The sequence below is a fragment of the Syngnathus floridae genome, chromosome 18 (assembly GCF_059516105.1).
Source record: "Syngnathus floridae isolate MCC-2025c chromosome 18, RoL_Sflo_1.0, whole genome shotgun sequence".
NCBI lineage: Eukaryota > Metazoa > Chordata > Actinopteri > Syngnathiformes > Syngnathidae > Syngnathus > Syngnathus floridae.
In genome coordinates this window covers 9,002,231-9,022,297 of record NC_142430.1, presented here as the reverse complement: position 1 = coordinate 9,022,297, position 20,067 = coordinate 9,002,231, and the positions used below count along the sequence as shown (strand labels likewise).

The following is a 20,067-nucleotide window of genomic DNA, read 5'->3' as shown; positions in this document are numbered from 1 at the left end:
CAAAGTGGCATGAAGCTATGTCGAAATGATGAAATTCAAGAAGATAAGATAAATGGAGTGCACTGATTTTGTGCTTTTTCTTGTCGCAAGGACATTTTTAACATTTGTCTTTAGAAACTGGACCTCAGATGTCAATAGATATTATTTGATCCAAGTATTTTCCTCCCATCTGTCATCATACGATTTTATATACTATACAGTCCATCCATTCCTTCCATTGTTTAACTTTGTGTGTCCATTCCTGCAACTCTGGCACATTTCCGATGCTGCTGCGTAAGTGTGTGTGTTTGTGTGTGTGTGTGTACATCAACCCACTTCTTGTTTTTGGTGAAGTAATCAGGAAACTCATAGTCAGGGCTTTTGTAAAGACACACTATGGCCACGCTTCCAATTGGCCAATACATTTCAAGAAGAATAGAAGGAAATAGAAAGTGGTTGTGTAAGCTGGTCAAGGCCTGCAAGAGAGTCCACATTAAAGCACTTTATAATGCTGGATGAATCAGATGGTCATCTAACAAATCTGTAAAACACTGTAAATGGCAATTTCAAGCGAAATGTATGATAAAAAATAAATATTATTTGTGAAGTTTTATTGAAGCCAAAGTTCGGTGAATCACAAGGTTTCTTTTTCCTGTTGGTAATTTTCTGCTGACTTTGGCAGGTGACCTAGAGTTCAGCGCACATTCAAACACACACTTCCCGTAGCGCTGACATTTTGTAGTGGTACAGTCAGAGAGCTTGAATTAAGAAATGGACAGTAAAAGGGTCCATGCGCCTTTACCTGACCTTCCTACTCAAGGAAAAAATGATAATGAAGATGAGGAAAAGGTGTTTGGGAATATTTTTGCAGAACTGGAATCTGTGGATCTTCCGCTGGGAACCACAATGAGGTAAACCTAATGCAACATGGCGGCGCAAAAAGTAGCATGCACGGGAAAAGTTAATAGTTAAAATAATGAGCTGCATTGCATTAGAGACTTACAGATATTGTTTAAGGAATTTATAATAATGATGAAAATTGCAGTTTTTCTCATGTAATCAAGAAAGAAAGGTCATTAAAATAATAAAAACATTTTTTAAATTAGAACCGGTATTTTGTTATCATAATTAAGTATTCATTTTTAATTTCCAAATAATTTAAATGTTCAATTTTAATTTCTTTTTTATGGCATATGCAGCTGATATTTAAACAATGATAGGCCAATTACCAATTCGACTAACTGTACATTTTGTGCATATTTTAAAATTCACTAAATTGCAATCATTTAAAACTCCAGATTTCCATTCGTAAGCACATTCCAAATATGCACGTTAACGATAGCTCCTAGACTAATAGGGATCGCAGACAAAAACATGGACAATTTGTTAATTAGATTTTATAGACTAGTAATTGATTAAGTGAGCATATCATATGCAAAACATATAAACAATCACATTAACAAATTTGTTTTTGAGTAAGGACATTGATCATCTTGCAATAATTATCAGTAATAATTTCATAAGGTGTAAATGAGTTAAATATTTAAATGCAACACTTTTTTTCCCTACAAATCACTGCATGTCTTTACTTCAACATTAATCATAATTTCATCACTGATGCGGGCTGCTCATGCGCATGCGCGTCTCAGGGTCTATAGCCAATGTTTTATTTCCGGGTAGACCCGATGGTTCCTACACATGGAGCTTGCACGCCCTCTACTGGCCGGTACTACCCATTCAGCTGCAGTTGGCCAGCCATATAATGCCCACGTAATCATGGCGGAGAATGAAACCCTGGAGTGTATAACGGAGCACGAGCGGATTCTACAGGAAATTGAGAGTACGGATACGGCTTGTGTCGGTCCCACGCTTCGGTAAGAACTGTTGTCTGAGGAAGCCAATAAAATTCGCAGCGTCCGTTAAAAGAATATCTTGTAGGTATCTTTTGTTCGTAAGCTCATCTATCATTAGCAACTGGGCAGGCTATGTTAGCTGTTTTAGCTAAAGAGCGTTATATTGTTGAAAATCAACAATTGTTGGAGCATTAGCTTGCAGGCTTGACCATCATTTTGTTTTAATGGGTGCGTATTTAAGTGTATCGCTTACGAGGACATTTGCAGAAAATGACAATTGTTTTGGTGACCTGTCAAAATGTAAACATGAATTGTGGGTGTGGCTACCTTACTGTTATCAGCTAACGGTATCTAATACTACTTCCTTATTGCCTTCTTAATTCCTGACAACTACATTATTGCATCCTCCCATTGTTCCCTTTTCTTGGTTCTTCAGACAATTGAATGTAAACATGTAATGTAAATACAGTTTCTCTCTCTGAGTCTTGTAATATTTATATTTCCGAGTTACAGGACTAATTAAAGTTTGGACAAAGGTTTGGACTCAAAGCATGAACAAGAAAAAAAATCATATTTTCGGTTCGGTATGTGCTTGTTTCCTGCAGATGTTTAAGGATCTATCCTGGAGACCTCACAATATCGATACAACTTCTTTTAAATTGAAATGAAAATGCCCTAATTTAATATTTGTTTGATGAAGGGGATGCTGTCCATAATCCTTAAGAAATAAAGTTTTGAGATTCAAGATTACTTTAGTTTCTACAAACGTTGCATTTCATTTCACCGTCAATAGATGGCGCTGCAACTGTAGAAAACAATGTTAGACCTTTGTCTCAAATTCCATAGCCATCTTTTTTTTTTTAACTTGCCTACATTTTAAACGTATTCACGTATTTTGGTTTTAAATGTGATACACTTTTATTGCTTAGCTGGATTGTTTGACACTTGTTTGTCCAAGCACACACACACAATATATATTTTTATATCTGTTCCACAAAACAAGCTCCCGCTTCACTGTCATTTTTTTTAATACCAGATCCATCTACGATGACCAGCCTAATGCCCACGTACGCTTCATGGAAAAGCTGGATGCCAGGATAAGAAATCATGACCGTGAAATTGAGAAGATGTGCAATTTCCACCACCAAGGCTTTGTGGACGCTATCACAGAGCTCCTCAAAGTCCGCAATGATGCAGAGAAACTTATGGTAAGTTATGGAATCAATTGGCAGACTGATGGTTGGAGACCACTGCTTTAAATGACAATCTTCATAAGAAATAAATCAAATTCCACATGTCCAATTACATAGTGTGAGGTTTTTCTAGAGATGTGGAGACTTTGTTCTTTTGATTTGCATTAACACACAAAGTGTTGGCCCCCAAAACGGCCAATTTTTTCCCACACAGAGAGCTTACTTTGCATTTTGACAGATTGTCATTTGTGGGAAATCTTGTCACGTTGCTCATTATACAAGTGTACGCACGCCCGTGTTCAGAATTTAACAAGCACATTCAAACTCATTCATTCATTCATCATCCAAACAAACCGCAGGATGGTCGTAGGCGTGCTGGAGTCTATCCCACCTGTCTTTGGGCAATAGGCGGGGTACACCCCAAACGAGTTGCAAACTCCATACAGCAAGGCCGGAACCGGAATCGGACCCTGCACCCTTGATCTGTGAGGCGGACGTGCTAACCCTACCGTGCCACCTAAAGCTAACGATATTTTATTGACATGTTTCCAAACATAAATAAATAACAATAATAATTTCACAGACCTTAGTGGGGGTGCACCATTTTTTTTGCAAACTGTATGTTCAGTGGTTTCTTTTTAATTCCTCCCTTTTGCTGTGCCTCGAAGGAAAAAAGATGATTCAAATTTGCGATGATGGAGTTTGCCATGCTAGTTAGGGAAGTTCCTCGTTGAAAGGATTGCATAAAAAGCCGACTGGTCAATTGGGTCATGGCTCTCAGCCGTGTGACAGGAGCAGATAGTTCAAAAATCCTCATCCAGAATCGAGAAGTTTGTCACCGAATCTGTGAGAAAAGAGCCTGTCACAAGCCATTAAACTCCATGAAAGGCCCAGTGGAGCGATGATGGGTTCAGGTCCCTGCTGCCTGGTTAATATGAATTTGCCCGCCTTTGTCCTTGGCCCTTCATGGACAATGAGCTGATTACAAGGTTGAGCAGCTGCAGGAAGAGTGCTGGAGAGGGAAAAGAGAGGGCATCAAGTGGGGGAGGGCAGATGCAAACAAGACAAATTCATGATGTCCACCTAAGAACCTCATCAAGATGTCACTCAAAGGGCCAAAATGGATAGTTTGCAATAAACAGGAGATGGTGAGCCAAGTTTATTTACAGTATCAAGGAAATAAAAAAAAAAAAAATGCTTGTTATTTTGTTTGTGTGAGAATTTCTTTGGGTTCACTTTGAATACCTTGTATGGAAAAATAGGAATAATTCAAATAGTTTGTTTTAACTGAAGTTTAACATCCTGTGTTTTTTCAAGGGTCAAGTGACGGACACGAATCGAAGACTACAAGAAGCTGGGAGAGAGGTAAGGCCACTGGGCTTAATGAAATTCAGAAAAATATGAAATACCAATAGAATGAATGGTACCGCCTTTACACATCCATTACTGGTGGAGATGCAATTTGTAACTTTTTTTTGCTACTTCTCGTTTCGATGCTTTGCCAGCATTGGCGTTTCCCCAATTGATTGTGTTCTCTCTTCTTGCCCTCAGGTGACGGCTCAATCCAGGGAGGTGATTCGCTGTCGCGTCCAGCAGAGGAACATGGCCACAACCGTGGAGAAACTCCAGCTCTGCATACCAGGTATTTTGAATTTGTAAGAGTTTGTTTGACAATCTAAAAACACGTTGCTGATTCATTCTATTTTCTCATAGTGCTCGAAATGTACAGCAAACTTAAGGAGCAGCTGGATTCCAAAAGGTATGAATGTTACACATGGGCATGTACTGATGAATTATTTTTGCTTTTGTCTTTCCATGAATGAGAAAGTTCGCACGTGTGGCACACTGTGGTCAACAAAAACCAAAAAAATTCAATTAGGAGGAAAGGGAACAGTCAACAATTTACCTTTTGCTCTGTCAAAAATATGATAATAAAAAAACTGAGAATGAAAAACTGAAGCATTCCCCCCCCCCATAATAAAATTACCCAAGTAATCTCTACTTTGTCGGTTTGCTTGAACTTCATTTTTACCTCATGAACTTCACTGAAAGAAAACTAATGACCCTTTTTTGTTCATTTGTGTGTACCAAAGGAACTGGCCATTCACTGGCAAGACAATTGACCCTCAGTGTGCCCTTGTTTGCCACAAGGCCCCCTCGTTGCAGTCCCGTCAAGGCCCACTGCCAATCTTAGGCAATTAGACCACTGTGTGGGATATATGTATGTGTTTGGGGAGGGGGGGGGTCTACTTTCAGCACTAATGACATGGCTTTTCTGCCGTTACTTCATTCGAGAACAGCATGAAATACTTGCCATTGAACGACTTGGTGGGCAAGTGACCTTTCTGCCGCCACTTCTTGCCTTTCCGTCGTCCGTCCTGGTGCGCTGCACTCAAACAGGCCTTTTTTATCCACTTGCGTCTCGTGTTCATGTGTGTGCAAGACTTTTTCCACTCACCGACTGACCAATTAGATCCCTCACTGCCTGCCTATCAGCCTAATGATGGGAGTTTAGCACACTGAACTGAGGGTGAACCCCCCTTTGATTTGTGTTCACTTCCAAAGACTGCCATGTCTTTAAAGGCCCCCTTTTCCACTCCACTGTATCTTCGTTTTCCACGGCTGTAATTGGCTCTACCCGCTTGAGTTTGTGAACTTCGTTTGTGTATCACAAAAGAGGGCTCCCCTTCGTCATGGCGGAGAAACTTTCCGGTGTCACGGGGTTTCGAGACCGCATTAAATGCATCAGTCGATATGCTAATTAGCATAGGTGGGAGTCAGTCGCACGTGCAAATCACAACCGAGTCTCGAGCAAGTTCAAAGTTACTGCCGCAAAAATCCATCCGTCCCTCTGTAATTTTCAATTGCGCAAGAGAATTTAACAGTAATTTCGCTCATCACTCGTGTTACGTTTTCTCTTCTTAGACACTATGCTGCACTGAAAACCATGGAACAACTGGAGAAGATCTACATCCCTCGGTAAGAAATTAAATTCAAATTTTGAATGTATTTTTCTCAAAGAAAATTGTCCTTGTGCATATTATGTTTGGATGGATGTCGAATTCTCAGTTCATCTTTAATTCATTTTTTCATATTCTTGCTACAGTCAGACCAATTTGGATATTGATGAGTGCATTGACTCGTTTAGCGCTGTTGACCTGTCAACCCAGGTAGCATACAGCATTAACCAGACTAATAACAGATTGACTAGCGATTTTCAAACTTTTTTTTTTTCCCCTTCCACTTTGGGCTCATTTTAAAGTCGTAATTCTCCTGTGTTTCATGCAGAGTCCGCCAGTATAGGTTCTGTCAAATCATGGCTGAAAACCTGCCCAGACTGAGGGAGGAGATAAAGGAGATCTCCATGTCTGACCTCAAGGACTTCCTGGAGAGCATAAGAAAGCACTCGGACAAAGTTGGAGAGACCGCCATGAGACAGGTTCTTAAATTTGTGTTCTCCGTCCAAGCCCAAAATGTGTATTGGTGGCTGATATAATGATGTGTCCCTCCAGGCGCAACAACACAGAACCTTTAACAGTGCGGTAGCAAAGCAGGCCAGCGTGGGACACTACACTAAGCCTTTGTACTCCCTCAATGGTCAAACACACACGCACAACAGTCTCCAGATTGACGATGACGCAGAAGATGAGGATGACGCTGATGAGGAGGTAATGACACTGCATGCTTTTCATGGCGTACTAGTTCAAGAGACTACAAACCAATTATATAATCAGGATGAGATATTGTAGCATCATCAGCATTATAGTGGGAATACAATCCCGGTTCATTGAGGTTTATATTCATATTCTTCGACTGAATAGTCTTACTGGTATATGTACCTTTACCACAGTACTGTTAAATAAAAACTGAAATTGTGTTTTTATCTCAACAGATTCTTGCAGCTCAGGATCTTGTGGACTTTTCACCTGTGTACAGGTGTTTACACATTTACGCTGTGCTGGTAGGTTACCCAACCAAAAAAATATATATTTTTGCTTTATTTTATGATGCCAAATCATGTTTACTCTTATGTGTTGGCAGGGAGATCGAGAAACATTTGAGAATTATTATAGGAAACAGAGGAAAAAACAGGCCAGGCTAGTTCTGCAGCCTCAGGCAAACATGGTAAGGAACACTTAACATCTAAAGCCGAAATGAAATCTTGGTGGTACTTATACAAATATCCATGTATTTGCAATTAATAATGTGTATCCTGTGTCTGTATATAGCATGAAACAGTGGAGGGCTACAGAAGATACTTCAATCAGATAGTAGGGTAAGATGAAAATGACTCCATATTTATGATTTTGTGTAAAAGAACAACCATATGCCGTGAATTGAGTTTCTTCTGTCTTTAGGTTCTTTGTTGTGGAGGACCACATTCTCCATGCCACTCAAGGGCTGGTGACCAAAGCTTTCACTGACGAACTGTGGAATATGGCCCTATCGAAGATCATCGCCGTGCTCCGCACACATTCGGTAATCTTCCACACGCGAACAGGGAGTCAACTGTGAATTCAGATAAGGCGATTCCGAGTAAATCGAAATCATAGTGACCGCTTCTGATCTATTTTTCCTGGAAGAACCTCCTTTGCTTGGCCATTTTCCTGCACTTAGAACAAAAAAAAAAAAAAAACTGCAAAGGTCAGCACAAACACGCTAATGATGTCACTCTCAAAAGAAGGATGAAATCACAAACAAAGAGTAGCTCATTGGAAGCTTAATGAGAGACAGATTGCAACAATAACAGCAGTTGAAGATGCTATATTCCTGACCACTGAGCTGCAGTCACTTGTAAATTACCAGGAGGATTATGCTAACAGGCCAGAGAATGGGCCGCACAGTGTGGGGTGACTTTGACAAAAGCCCCCGGGTCACCTCCCTACTGGCTGCCCTTTTTCTGGGGACAGACACAAGCAGCTCCACATTTGCAATTATTTCATGGTTACTGTTTTTAATTGATGCATTATCTACATAATCTTTGAATCACTTTTTCCCCCCTCAGTCATATTGTGAGGATCCAGACCTGGTCCTGGAGCTGAAGAACCTCATCGTCATATTTGCGGACACGCTACAGGTTATTATTGTTTTGTTTCCCCCGCCTCATTCAACTTCTTGTATTCCTCATGTGATTTTATTTTTTTTGTCGTGCATATATAAAGGGTTTTGGTTTCTCTGTGAATCGACTCTTTGACCTGCTGTTTGAAGTCCGAGACCAGTACAATGAAACTCTTCTGAAGAAGTGGACGCTGGTGTTCAGGTGAGTTCTTCTTTTTATTCAACTGGTACACCAAACATGGAAGCCAGTGTTGTTGTTTTTTTATTGAAATTGGCTGTTATGTGTTTGGAGGAAGGAAGAAATGTTTTCAGTAAATTTGCGACACATTCCCAAAGCTATAAACAATATATTTATGCAGGGAGATCTTCGAATTGGACAACTATAGTCCCATACCAGTGGAAACAGAAGATGAGTATAAACTGGTCGTGGGTCGCTTCCCGTTTCACGATGCAGAGATAGAAAAGGTAAAGATGGATTCCACAATAATTGTGCCATTGTGAACTTTGTCTATAGAAGTCCACATCACACATAGTTGTATTGTTGAAACTGTTTTTTGTTTTTGTGAGTAGCAGGATTTCCCCAAGAAGCTGCCAATGTCCCAGTCTGTGCCACAGATATATATGCAAGTCAAAGAATTTATTTACGCCAGCCTCAAGTTCTCTGAATCCCTTCACCGCAGGTACACCTCAATAGATATGTATCTAGCATTTTATCTTTTAATGTGCGCTTTTCTATCCACAACTCTTTTTGTTTTTTTATCCAGTTCAACGGAGATTGATGATATGTTGCGGAAATCGACTAACCTGCTGCTGACAAGGACGCTCAGCAGTTGTCTGCAAAACCTCATCAAGAAGCCACATATAGGGCTGACTGAGGTACCCCCCCAAAAAAAAAAAAAGTGCCAGTAAATGTCTTTCCGTACCTTCATGTTGATGAATTTCTCTTCTTCCAAAAGTTGGTGCAGATCATCATCAATACCACCCACCTGGAGCAGGCCTGTCGGTATCTTGAGGAATTTATAACAAATATCACCAATGTGTCTCCTGAAACGGTCCACACGACAAGACTCTATGGCTTGTCTACATTCAAGGTATTTGATTTGATTTTGTTGATGCTGTTCCAATCAGTAAGTCTTTTCCTCAAAATTTGACATTTGCAGGATGCCCGTCATGCTGCAGAAGGAGAAATCTATACCAAACTGAACCAGAAAATTGACGAGTTTATCCAACTGGCAGATTATGAATGGAGTATGGCTGAGTCTGATGGTCGGGCCTCAGGTTATCTGATGGACCTTATCAATTTCCTACGATCCACATTTCAAGTCTTCACACACCTCCCGGTGAGTACGATTTATTTTGGCTAGCTGTAGCTAGTGCCGTATTTTAAAACTAACGTGGGTGGAGGTGGGAACATGTCCAACGTCGCCAAACACACACAAAGCGAAATGACTGGCTCATTATCAATGAAATGGCCATATTTGCTTTCATACAAAATGTTCTGTATGTTTCTATTGCCTAACTGTTTTTTTTCTTGTGAGAATAGTCTAAATGTCTGTATGCTATGGGAAGATTTGAAGTGTGTTCTGATTTGTCAATATGCATGGCAATAGCTTTTCTTACTTGGCAGCTCTTGCATGTTATTTCAAACTATGCAAGTTGTGCGTAGTTTGTTGAATGTTAGCAAAGATTTTCTGCTTTTGCAACTGCATCCTGTTTAGCCCCCTCCTCAAGCATCCACCTTTCTGCCGTCCGTCTTTCAGTTTTCATTTTTATTTGCCAAGAATACGTCCTGCTGTCCCCTGAAATAACACATCCTTTTTCTAATATTTTCCTCTCTGTTTTATTCCTTGAATCATTTACGTTAAGCACGTAATACGGCGTTACTTGACGATTTCCTCCTCCTGTCCATTTATTCTTGCCGCATTTCTTTTCCTGTCCTTTCCCCACCCCTCGTCCATTGTGGGTTGGTTTGGGGTCTGCTCAGAATAACAACAATGACCATGCATCGATGTCGGTGAGTATTGTTAACAGGCTGTTGCACTGTTTCACTTGCAAGGAGGCGATCAAAAGCATGCTAGCATTTTGACAGTGCCACATTTTCAAATCTTTTTTTTTTTTTTTGTTATGATATGATATGTGGCTTCAAATGACAAAATCTACTTTTCATAGTCTAGTTGGGGGTTTGCCAGTATGCAAAGCACTACACCAATTATCACGACACCTTGCTCATTGTTTTGCTTTTAATTAACTGGAAATGTTCAACCAGGTTTTGATGTTGTCATACATCAACAGCATGCCCAACTTACACAATATTGCCAAAAGCATTGGTTCCCCCATTCGGATGATCAGAAGTTGGTCTATGGTCACACGTGTAGAAAAGCAAGCAGCTAGGCATGCAGACTATTTTTTACAAAAACTCTCAGGAGCTCAGTGAATTGTCGCATGGAACCGTGATAGGATGGCCCAACGTTATATTGATGGATTACGAATCATTTAAGTTCATATTGTGTGTAAGTCAAGGAAGGTGAGCAAATACTTTTGGCAATATAGTTCCAAATTATATACCGCCTCATCTTCTCTCTCTCTCCTTTCGTCTATTGCAATGTCTGTAGGGAAAAGTGGCCCAGACAGCTTGTATGTCAGCCTGCAAGCATCTGTCCACATCACTGATGCAGATGCTCCTGGACACCGAACTGAAGCAAATCAGCATGGGCGCCATTCAGCAATTCAACTTAGATGTTATTCAGTGTGAATGTATGTGCAAGAAAAATGTACACTTATAATCAACACTATTTTGAGAGTTTTGTTGTTCGTGATGTTTCGGTTTGTCGTATTCAAGTGTGTCTTGTTGTTGTCAGTGTTTGCCAGCTCCGAGCCAGTCCCGGGCTTCCAAGGAGACACACTGCAACTGGCTTTTATCGACTTAAGACAGGTAAGGTGGACAGAGCAATAGAATAGCATCTAATTCATATTGAAAATGAATTTGGTCGTATTTAGGTGGGCTTTGAAAATGATTTGTGCTTTCTCTAGACTTTTTCTACTCTGTTTATATCCCAGCTGTATCTCTTTGTATAACCTTTTCAACTTTTCTCTGGCCTTTTTTCCCCCCCCCCCGCCCAAGAAAACAAAGACTCCCCTTTTTACCGACATGAGCTCTTCAACTTGCTTTTTTTGTAAACACCAGTGGTATGTAAAGTGTCGCTGGGTCTCATTAACTTCTGTCTACGTTGACCTGTTAATCTGGGCCCGAGGTGCAGGCTTGGCTCGTCATTCAGTTCAGGTCACAGGCTTTCGGAGTTAAAGTTGGCTGCTTACTGTCTGTCTGGTCTGTGGGACCGCAAAGGCAACTTATGGACATGGAAATCGGCTCTCCTATCTCTGGAGTGGTGTTTTGCTCTGGTGGTTAAACAGCTTGTAAATGGCAGGGCCCCAAGAGTGCATGATATTAGCCTGGAGTATGTTAACTCCTATCAACAAGATGAATGTGACTGTAGCTGCAGTAATTAACGATGTGAAGCAGTCACTTAACCTGAAAAAGATGACCAGGCAATCTGCAGCTGAGACAAAATGCCTGTAGTTTCCATGCCAGGAAATCCAGGCACTGATCAGAGCTAATGGGTCCTCAAACTGGCCAGTGCACAAGTCAGTCTCATGTAGGTCTGAAAGTGGCAGTCATCCAGACAAAGCTCCTGAAGACAGCAGGATTCATCCAGCGCCTCTGAATGGTCCCCTTGTTTGTGCAAAAGTGTCTGGTCAGCCGCAATTTCCACCACCAACAGGCCTCCAAAGGTAGCACGTGTGATGGGAAAGTGAACGGCCGCAATCAAGCGAGAGGTGAACGTTTGCTTTGGAAACGTGTTATGAAGCTTGGAAACTGCCCTAGTCATTATCCTAACTTTTCGGGGACACAGTTGAGGTGTTGACGAGATGGTGAGCACAGCAGGGAAGACTGGAACTGATCATCGAGGCCTCTACAGATGAGGTGACTTGGGCACCTTGGCCTCCTGGACCCAGGGACCACCCAGAACATGCTGGAGAAACCCTCTCCCGGTCGGCCTGGGAACATCTCACGATGGCCCCAAAGTCAGGGCTTTTGTGTTGTCCCTGCAACCTGACCCGGATAAGCGGAAGAAATTTGATGGATTGATGGATGCACCCTTTTATACACCTGCTTGCTTCTTGACATGTTAATCCTAGCCTAAGGTGAAGGGATTTTGAAGCCGTCCTCTGGCTGAGGTTACACTCAGGCCGTCCATTTACTTTCACCTTATCTTCTGTTATGTTCTTTGTCGGTATGAGGCTGATGGATTTCTGATTTGTAGTTATCAAAATATTTCAAAGGACCATTGATTTCTTTAGTCAAGCTTTACCCAAAGAAACGAATTTGGAGTGAGGATGACCCCAGTAGCTCTTTTATTCACATGACACACAAATCCAATGGCCTCCAGTGACAGCTCGTGACGACACAAAACCTCTCTCACTCAAAAAGTGACTTCATGACTGAGCTCGCCCGACAAAATCCCTCAAAATGACTCTGAATTCGTCGCTTTTGACAGTCCACACACTCAAAGGTTCGGGCATCCCCGGCCTTGGTAGCCCATGGGTTGCAGGCTTCTCGCTAAGTTAACAACACCTAAGTCGGAGAATAGCATTGTTGTAGGGCTTTCCTTAGTCATCTGAATAATCGTATTATCCCTAAGCTGCTTTTTCACTGCTCTTTCAACATGAGCTAATCACCCAGCTGTTTCACCCTATGACATTAGCATACACAGTGTGTGGGTGCACAAGAGTGGGGGGGAAGTCCATCAGGTTAACCAGGGGTCATTTGTGGGGGGTCATTTTTGAATGTTGTAAAAACGTAACATGTATAATAAGAGCTTCCTCCAAGTTCCCACTTTTCTCTCCAAACCCACACAGGCACATTTTTTTTGTTTGTCTATATGTGCTTTTCAGCTCCTGGATCTCTTCATGGTGTGGGACTGGTCAACTTACCTGGCAGATTATGGTCAGCCGACTTCCAAATACCTTCGAGTCAACCCAGCCACAGCCCTGACTTTACTTGAGAAGTGAGTGCCTCCAACACTGAATTCTCACAATTTGCAAAATTATTAAAAATATGTTCAAGTTTGTGCTCCTGTAAATTGCGTGGACCCAACAGGATCTAAATTGTCAGGATTTAAAGTCCTCATTCACTATGCAAGAGTCATTTTTATTGATTTCATAGCTGTGTGTTTGCAATTATCTAAGTTTTTTCTCTCTTGCTGTTGTGCTGCCAGAGTTTATAGAGGGTAGGTACAGCTTTTCTTTTCACTTCAGTTTTTTTTTCCCACTTTTCACTCTATATTCATTAAAATGTAGTTTAAACTGTGTTCCCAAGTTCAGTCACGGATAGTATTTGGCATTGGCGTGAACCCAAGAGTCATGAAATTTGCTATGGTTACATTTAATTCCAGGCTCTGGTTAACATGTGACTCAATTTGTTGCATCGCACATTCATTGAAGTGGATACTAATTCCTCTGTTGCCTCCTTTTCAAGGATGAAGGACACCAGTAAGAAGAACAATATCTTTTCTCAGTTCAGGAAGAACGACCGAGACAAACAAAAACTGATCGAGACTGTGGTCAAACAGCTAAGGAGCCTGGTCAACGGCATGTCCTCCTAGGATCACGTACAGGTACATCTCCCCAAACTGCCCAATCAGGCTTTGAACCAATGAATGAAGTAAGGAAGATCCAAGCACATCATTTGAATACACAGGGCCTGATTGCTCACACTCATGTTGAATCCAATCGATCGGACCCAGCATTGTGTCTGGCCATCACACAAAATTGCATCACACTTCTTTTTTGCGCGTTCTGGGAGGAGTCTTTGGAGGGATGACCATTCAGCCAGCGATAAGGCAAATCAATGAATTCAGCACCAGGACCTAGCATCCCAGAGGAGTTTTCCATCAATTTCAATTTGACGCTTGCAGTACTCTCTCAACTATGCATCAGGAAGAGCGGAAGAGTAACTCACCCTCCCTACCAGACTGTAACATTTTAAAATGGCACGCAAAGGAGGACGATTGGGCTTGCAAGATGACACACAGGCTACTGTACAAAGTCAATAGATAGTGTAGAAACAAAAATGACATGAGTCAATACTCCACCCAAATATCATGCAGATGACCAAGATCCATTGATTTGGAGAGTATTGCTGCTATAATAACAATACAAACTTGTTTATTTTTTAATATTTAATACACAAGGGTGAAATGATCATTACTCCGGAAAAAGTGAAGTCAAAAGGGAGTGGGACAATGACCTTTATTGGGAAAGTGCGCTCTTTTGCTCACAAAATTGATTGATTGATTGCAAAGCTCATAAACAAGAAGAATGTTCCGTTTTTAATGTCAATTATGTAAAAAAAATGGATGATGATGTTTTGAGTGACAGATGTTCCTTTTAAAAATATTGCCTTTTTTTCATGACTATTTATTGTTTTTCTTACCTGGGTTTTTCTGTTTGATCACAAAATGGGGCTTTATTAATGAGTAAACCCCTTCTTAAAATAGACTGATTTATTCAAAGGGAGTCTTACATTCTTATTCTGAGCATTACATTTGGATTTTTTTTTTTTAACTGCATGTTTATTGATTGGGGGACAAAAGAGTGTGTTCTCATAAAGACTGCCAAGATTCCAAAGAACTCAAAGTCGCCACTTAGGCCAAACTCATGAAGGTTGAAGATGTAAGATTTAAGGCTTTCAAACTGAAATAGCAACTACATCTAAATGAAAAAAAAATCTTTAAAACCCAATAGGATCACCGACTTGAAGAAACTGTTGAATATACTGTATTTCTGGTTTAAAATTGTCCTAAAAATACATTTAAGATAACCTGTCTTCTTCATTCACTGAGTCTTAAATCGCTTTTTATCAAATTTAGTTCTGCACATGCACTTTTTTTTTGTCCCCAATTAACTGTTGTATAAAAATGAAACAGCAAATTGAACATTTTGATTCAGTGAACAAAACAAACCAGGCCTGTAATGCTCAATCATTTTTTGGTCACTATTATAACAATTATTTTTTGGACCATTCGGCACACAGTAATGTTAAGTGTGGATGTGTGTATGCGTGTGTGTGTGTTGTGGGGGGGGGATAATTGTAATGTTCTATAAATGATGTATACTTGTATATTTAACAATTGAAAAATCTTTACATTTTGAATTGTCTATTTTTGTTCCTCAGGGGGAAAATGAGGCTTTTGAATCTGTAAATTCATAAAGCACAGCAATAATGACTTGGCTTCTTTACAGCCTTGTTGGCAGGTTTCTTGCTGAAACCTGTCTGCTGATGATTATCATTTTTTTAAACTTATTCTGTGCTCTCAGTATATTTTTATTGTAACATTTAGCTTCATTTTTCAATTATGTTTTGTATAGTCAACGGTTGTCCAAAATGATTGACCCAGTATGGCCAAATACTTAATTTGCATTTTTGTTTGATCATACCCATTTGTCAAAAATATTGGAACCTTTTTTTTTTTTTTTGCTGAGATTATTTTACATTCTATTGATACTTGTGCTTACCTATTAATTTGCTTCCGTTAGATTTAGTCTCTAATGTAGTATCAATTCAGAACTGTAAATGTATGCTAATGTATGGAAATAAAAATTAATATACTGGTCTTTTGTCACAACATGTGAAATGTTTTTAGTTTATAGCAAAAATATTAGCCCCATAACTCTAATATTGCGACCGAAAGGCTCGACGCAAAAGTGTGAAAAGTTTTCGGACGCAAAGGTTTAGAATAATAATTGAGAGGATTCAACTCTGGGATTGCAATGTCAAATTGCTGCTAAGAATTTGTATTTTATTTTATGCTTGTCTGGTTTATTTGCTTGTACTTTAGTTGAGCTCAGCTAACAAATGAAATGAGCTTAACTCATTTTATTTTATCCTTGAGCCTGGCATATCCTACCACACACACACACACACACATTGGGAAACAGCGAGTGAACTTTAGCCCGGGTCAGTGTCTGAATGTGAGGATCCCTGTCGCCGCAGATGTAATGAGGCGAGAAACATTTGGAGTGCTTCATTATGAGTGGCCAACAGCCACCCTGCCAACACTCACACACAAAGAAACATGTTTGTTTTCCTCCGGGGGTTACCATGCTCCTACCATGTCAGTTCAACTACTCTTTATCTTTTAATAATACTTGATTCCAACCCATCTCGGGTCCAAGAAAGAATTTCTTCCATATCTACCTTGATATCATATTTATTGCACGCTCGTCGTGATGGTGTCGTGGTTCACTCACTCACTCAAAGAATAAAATTCAAGGCTTAATAATATATTTCCTTTATAAGTAACCGGATTCTCTTCGTTTATGACCGACTCTTTATGAGTCGTTTGACATCACCTCCCAAATTTGACTTTCCTGTGACAAATGCAGAGTTGTCGTACTTGTTCCTGAGTGTGAACGAGGGTGGCAAAGGTTTTAGTGGAGGGATCAAACGTTTTGACAAGGCAGTAAAAGCTTGCACGTTCGCTCCTATACAAGCCATATAATCGAAAAACATATGGTTTAGTTTGACTACTTTACTCATCATGTCTAGAAGCTGTTCAATTTGACCTGGAAGCCGATTTGGAGCTCTGCTGTAGAATCCCACGTGACACTTGATTTGACTATAAGTGATATATCATTTGGCCGTTTCTATTTTACTGTAAACGTGTCTGAGTAAATGTTTATTAGAAAAACAGCAAGCGACCTCATGCTGAACCAGCAGCTTGACACTCCCCTTGACCTCATCTTGGGAATGTACCTCTGATTTGCACCTCCGGCTATAAACTTGTACATCACGCGCAGCTGGTGTAGGCCTGGCCTCGCCTCGATGCCGCCATTCTTGACAAAACAACAAAGATCTTGACGAGACCTGTTTTCTTTTATTGAACCTTCGTGAGAGATGTATCGAAAACGTCAATCCCTAATGATTGAACATGGGACTGACATCAAATCATACAATACGAGGAACTGTGATTAACTCACAGGCATTCCAAATATGTTTTGGTTTTACCTGCAACAGATTGTGAAGTTGCAAGGACAGGTTGAGATTTGGCCAACCTTGTCAGGGAACATTAAATGAGAATTGTTTCTGCCAATAACAACATGGCGAGTGTGATGTTAACTCAGGTTTCGTTCAAGGTCACAAACTTTTACCAAGTCTTTTCCAGATGTCGGCCTGCACTTTTTTGCTGCAACTGAGTTTTGAATGTGACAAAAACGGATTCATGTCTAAGGAGTATTTGTGCTGAGTTTGGTTCTTGTATCATAGATTGCTTCCGTTAACTGCTGCACTAATCAGTGTGATAATGATTTGAATCATCCATCTTAATGGCATATTGGGCAAAAGCTAGTTTGTCATGCTTCCATTTTTGAAATTTTCCACATACTGATCCAGAGGAGGAATTCGGAGAGAACAGTGAGCAGGGCACTGGTATCAACGGGTCTGAGGAGTTTGTGTTTCTCCGAGGGAGAGAGGATGAACTTGGTTGAGAGTTCACCAAAGTGTCAGGGTCACTAGCAGGTCAGCAGCACAGGAGCTGGGAGTGGGAGGGGATTGTTGATACAAGCTCCAAACATGCCTGCTCACACTGCAGTTGATTGCTGTGATTCTTACTGCCTCTGTGTGCTTTAATGCATGGTTGGTCCACTAGCGGTAGTAGAGGATTAGCGCTCGAGTCGACCTGCGAATTTGCCGCTTCGATGAGTGCTATTGGAAAGGCGCGGTTCGAGCGCAGCTCCTCTGATGCATCAATTTGACAGTAAGATAGTGTGAAAGGGGCTTATGTCATCTGACGGATACGAGAGACTATTTGCTCTTACGACTAGAAACACATTATGGCTCAATGCAAAATCAATTTAATCAAATCAGAGGTGACGTGACTCTGGACCAGTTAATATTCGGGTTAAGGTCAGAATTTATAATAATAATTTGTATTGTTTTTTTAATTTAAATTTTAAATGATATCACAGTCTAGCTGTTTATAAGTATTGACTTTTTCAGATTTATGGGAGACAGCGAAAGGACAGACAGACAGACATCACCCTGGAGGGATGATTTTTGCAGGGTGTGTCCCACTTGAATAGAAGCCAACTTTGAGACCAGAAGAATGTTAGGTAGTACAGGTGCAGAGGTGATGAGCCAAGATTCTTTCTGTGAGGGAGTAAGGCAAATTTCTTGGAGATGAACTCTTCAACTGTGATTTTTTTTTTTCTGTTTAACTCTTGGGCATTACAGAAGACAAGTGGTAAGCACATCTGTCCTGCAGTTCTGAGATTCTCTGCATGTTCTCTGAGTACAAAAAAACATCCGTGTTAGGTTCAGTGCTCATCACTGTCTCGACCAGACCCAAGCAAAATATGGCTCGCATACCATTTTATTTCTATTTCCCTATTATGACAACTCTAACACTTATTGAAACAAAGCAATAATATAGACATGGTTAAAATGAGCATGTTCACTTGGCATTCCACTTTTTCACGTGGCCCATTTGCGAGGTTTATAGCCAAGCTACCCCTGCAGTAAACCGTTCACACGTCTTCATGTAAGTGTGAACGGTTAGTCGTCTATATGTGCGCTGTGATTGGATGGCGACCAGTTTACAGCATCTCTCACGCAACTCCACTGTTAAAGGTTTAAAATTGGTTTTCATGTTACTAAGCCTAAATCAGTTGATAATTTATCATTAAAAGAAAAAAATGGAGGTCTTCCTGCAACTTGGAATGTGTCATTTTAAAATGGACATAATACAATCAATCCGCTCGAGCTGAACGACTGTTTGGGTTGCAGCGCTACCTTCACACTGGCTTGACCCCTCCAATAAAAACACACAGTGTGCCAGAATAGACAGATCCATGCGTGTAATGAGTCATTGTAAAAGCAGCAGCCAGACTGTCTCACCACTGACACATTGCACACGTAAACATGAGCGACGAGCGCCGTCGCCAGCTACATTTTGACATTAGCAAATGCAGAAATATTGAGTCCAAATGCAGAGCGAGCGCACCCCTTGTAGCCCGGGGATAACCCCGCGTGCATCCCTTCGTCTCTCGCCGCTGACCTAAAGTTGAACTCGCACGCACAAGCAGATATCATTTTTATAACCTGGACGCACGCGCGGGAAGGGAGAGAGGGCAAAGCAGGGTGAAAGAAAGAGGGAGGAAGTGAGAGCAGGTTTAAGTCTTCCTGGGAATTAGGAAGAAGTTCAATGTTGATAGTAGACTCATAAAAAAAAGTGGGAGTCAAGCTAAGGGCGAGCAGATTTCCAGAGTGTTTGATTTTTCAATCATGAAAATATATGAACTGAATTTATTTGCAAATAGGCGGCACAGTGCTAGGCCGCTTAGCACGTGAGGTTACAGGTACCATTACGGTTCGGTATATTATTATAATAAATAATGCAATTGCAAAGATTCAGGAGGACACGTACCTACCTACCATGTCACCCTATTATAACTAATACTACTAATAATTGTATTCTGAACAGTGGTGGAATTTTATGATGAGCAGGTATTTCTGTTCAAGATGCTAAAATGTCAACAAGTCAGTGAAAGTGAAAGACTACACCTTAAATAATACTATGATTGTATATGAGCTCTTCATATTGGCAGGATGCTCTAATGTGTTTATTTAAATATATTAAACAGGCCTTTAAACAATAATAGACAAAATAATAATAATAAATAGATGTGACCTTATAAGCCATAGGGAGACTTTAAGTATCAGAAAAAAACATTATTATTGTGATTGACATTTTGGGGAAAAGAGTTAAAATAGGATAAGAAATTGTGATTGCAAAACAGTATCCATCTTGAGAGAAGCCATCCAATGCTTCTTTGTAATTGCAACTCAACATGGGGATGGAAATAAAACAACCAAAAAAGTGAATGATGGGATTAAGACATTCTCCAATCCTGAGCCTTTCAATTTG

General features: G+C 40.5%; 1 protein-coding gene across 4 annotated transcripts; it reads left to right on the top strand.

The window, feature by feature from the left end:
• Positions 1-713: 713 nt before the first annotated feature.
• exoc6 (exocyst complex component 6) lies at positions 714-15,770 on the top strand. 4 transcript variants are annotated; one of them, XM_088360377.1, is made up of 24 exons: positions 714-890; positions 2,869-3,040; positions 4,343-4,390; positions 4,577-4,667; positions 4,739-4,784; positions 5,951-6,004; positions 6,314-6,464; positions 6,538-6,693; positions 6,918-6,986; positions 7,067-7,150; positions 7,255-7,301; positions 7,384-7,504; positions 8,031-8,102; positions 8,188-8,285; positions 8,443-8,548; positions 8,654-8,763; positions 8,848-8,959; positions 9,040-9,174; positions 9,244-9,423; positions 10,068-10,097; positions 10,696-10,837; positions 10,942-11,015; positions 13,037-13,149; positions 13,620-15,770. In XM_088360377.1, exons 1-24 carry the CDS (start codon positions 751-753, stop codon positions 13,744-13,746), a joined length of 2,478 nt encoding a protein of 825 aa, XP_088216503.1. In that variant the 5' UTR covers positions 714-750; the 3' UTR covers positions 13,747-15,770. The 4 variants fall into 4 exon arrangements, with proteins under 4 accessions (XP_088216503.1, XP_088216504.1, XP_088216501.1 ...); XM_088360375.1 differs by lacking the exon at positions 714-890 and adding an exon at positions 1,687-1,853; XM_088360378.1 differs by lacking the exon at positions 10,068-10,097.
• Positions 15,771-20,067: the final 4,297 nt, after the last annotated feature.

What these genes read in the sequence shown, in the direction of transcription:
- exoc6 (XM_088360377.1), top strand. Translation starts at nt 751, where the DNA reads ATGGACAGTAAAAGGGTCCATGCGCCTTTACCTGACCTTCCTACTCAA. An exon ending in CCGCTGGGAACCACAATGAG is followed by an intron (nt 891 to 2,868) that starts GTAAACCTAATG and finishes TTTTAATACCAG; the next exon opens with ATCCATCTACGATGACCAGC. An exon ending in ACGATGCAGAGATAGAAAAG is followed by an intron (nt 8,549 to 8,653) that starts GTAAAGATGGAT and finishes TTTTGTGAGTAG; the next exon opens with CAGGATTTCCCCAAGAAGCT.